At 34.6% G+C, this 2,122-nt stretch overlaps 1 protein-coding gene across 1 annotated transcript in view; it reads left to right on the forward strand.

Annotated features, from left to right (window-relative positions):
• CUNH8orf34 (chromosome unknown C8orf34 homolog) overlaps nt 1-2,122 on the forward strand; it is a 368,384-nt gene that overhangs the window by 76,614 nt on the left and 289,648 nt on the right. The window contains 1 exon segment of the mRNA XM_003797270.1: nt 470-617. Coding sequence (XP_003797318.1) covers nt 470-617 — 148 coding nt within the window.

Here is a 2,122-nt window from a genome sequence, read left to right on the forward strand (position 1 = left end):
TTCTTTCATTCCAACAAAATTTTCTTTACTTTGGGATATTTGTCTATTATGAAGAAGGAAAAATGACATTCGTATTAAGGTATATGATGAAGTGAAACAAAAATCTAGTTTATAATAGTATCTCTCAAAATCATAATCCAAAGTTTAAAATTCTTAGACTATAATTTTAAAATGAATTTAGATTACATTTGTAGTATATTGTTGGCAAAGTATAATAATGAAAATATGCATAAATGAATACATCTTGGTTTTGCCATATATTAACTGTGCAACATGGACAGTTTACTTCTCTTCAGTTTTCTCAAAATGAGGACAATAAATTGTACTCACCTGAAAAGATTGTTAGGAGGATTAAATTACTTTTAGTACTTAAAACAGTTGGAGAAGTATTTGGCAATAGTGCTAAGTAAGTATTTGCTATTATTATTGCTGTTATTAGATATAAATGGGTACTGTATTCTGTCTTCAGGAACTAATGACCAAGTTAATAACCGAGACACCTGACCAACCAATCCCATTCCTCATTGACCATCTTCAGTCTAAGCAAGGAAGCCGTGGACAGCTTCAAAGAACTTTGTCTGGATCTGCAGCTCTCTGGGCAGAGAGTGAAACATCAGGTAAATAGAAATATATTTTGCAGTTAATTTTAGATCCATTTCTAATGTAAAAATTTCAAAAGTCTTTTTGATTATAATAAGATAAATCTAGATGGATAGTTACCTAGTGTGACTTTACCCAGATGTTAGAATTTGTTATGAAGTATTCTCACAATTGAATACATTGTAATATATTATGCTTCCAAATATAAGAATCGGTGCATTCTATTTTAATATAAATAAGATTTACATTTGCATAGAAATACACATATCCTCTAGGAATTCAAACTAATTATTCTAAACTTTGTTCTTTTCTTTTTATGAGGAAATTTGAATTAAATGTTTGTTCATCTGTGTAGAAAGATAATCAGTTGATTTTTACGAAGTTACTTTTCTTGTTGCCCAAACTAATAATTATTCTCTATTTCTCCCGGCTCTAATTTTATCTTGTGTAGTTAAGTTCAACCTTAGGAAGATTCATTCACTCATTACACTGGGGACTCTTTACCTTTACAGCCTTCCAAGTCGTTAACAGCCTCAGCTCTCCATTAAACACTGGTGAAATAATTGGGTAGACTTTTATTCTGTCTCCCTGTATAGAACATATATCCAACTTTTTTCTTCTGCACACTGTGTCTCTGGTTTTGGCTTTACTTTCAAAACCAAATTCCCTCATGTTTGCTTGGGTAACAAACTCCTTGCCTGACTCCCATGAGAATCTGATTGACTGGACTCTAAATGCTTTCCTGGGGTGGCACCACCACTTCTCTCCTCTTCATGTCCTGTGGGATTCCATGAAAAATTTTGGTCACCTTTGGCTCTATTCTTCTGTGAGTGCCTTCTTGAGACCATGTGGCAAGGCCGTGATAAAGTAGGTAAAGGATAAGATATCCCCTGGGAAAGATAGAGACATCCGATGTCAGTTATCCATGCAGAAGTTATTTGCATCATTTGGGAAACTAGAATATGAACTTTTGGCATATAAAAGAGGGAACTCATTTTTTCTTGGCCTGAATTTCTTGTGTTCAGATTCTAAGTAGGGAGGGTATATAGGCATGTGCTTTGGTTTGTATGGCTAAGATGGCACCCACCATGGGAAGGGAGATCAGATGAGCCCACTGAAGCTCATGTGAGCCCATATTTTATAAATCACAGTATTTGGAGAGACTAGTGTTAATATATTAAACTCTACACTTTTAACTAGTGCACACTTAGAGTCTCAGTGTTCTTGTGGGGTTGCGTTCTCATCTGAAGGCTGGACTAGAAATCTGTTTCCAAGCTCATTTGAGTTGTTGGAAGACTTAATTTCTTTTAGCTATATGATTTGAAGTCTTTATTTTCTTACTGGTTTTTAGCCAAGGGCTACGCTCAGCTCCTAGATGCAATCCAGAGTTCTTTGTGCGTCTCTCTCACATCATGGCAACTTACTTCTTTAAGGGCAATAGGAGCATTTGTCTTATCCGGGTCTGCTAATATGTTCTTGTTTAATAGAATGTAATTATTACATTGAAATTTCTTTATCTTTG

This window comes from Otolemur garnettii, unplaced genomic scaffold (assembly GCF_000181295.1).
Source record: "Otolemur garnettii isolate 467f Iridium unplaced genomic scaffold, OtoGar3 scaffold00113, whole genome shotgun sequence".
NCBI lineage: Eukaryota > Metazoa > Chordata > Mammalia > Primates > Galagidae > Otolemur > Otolemur garnettii.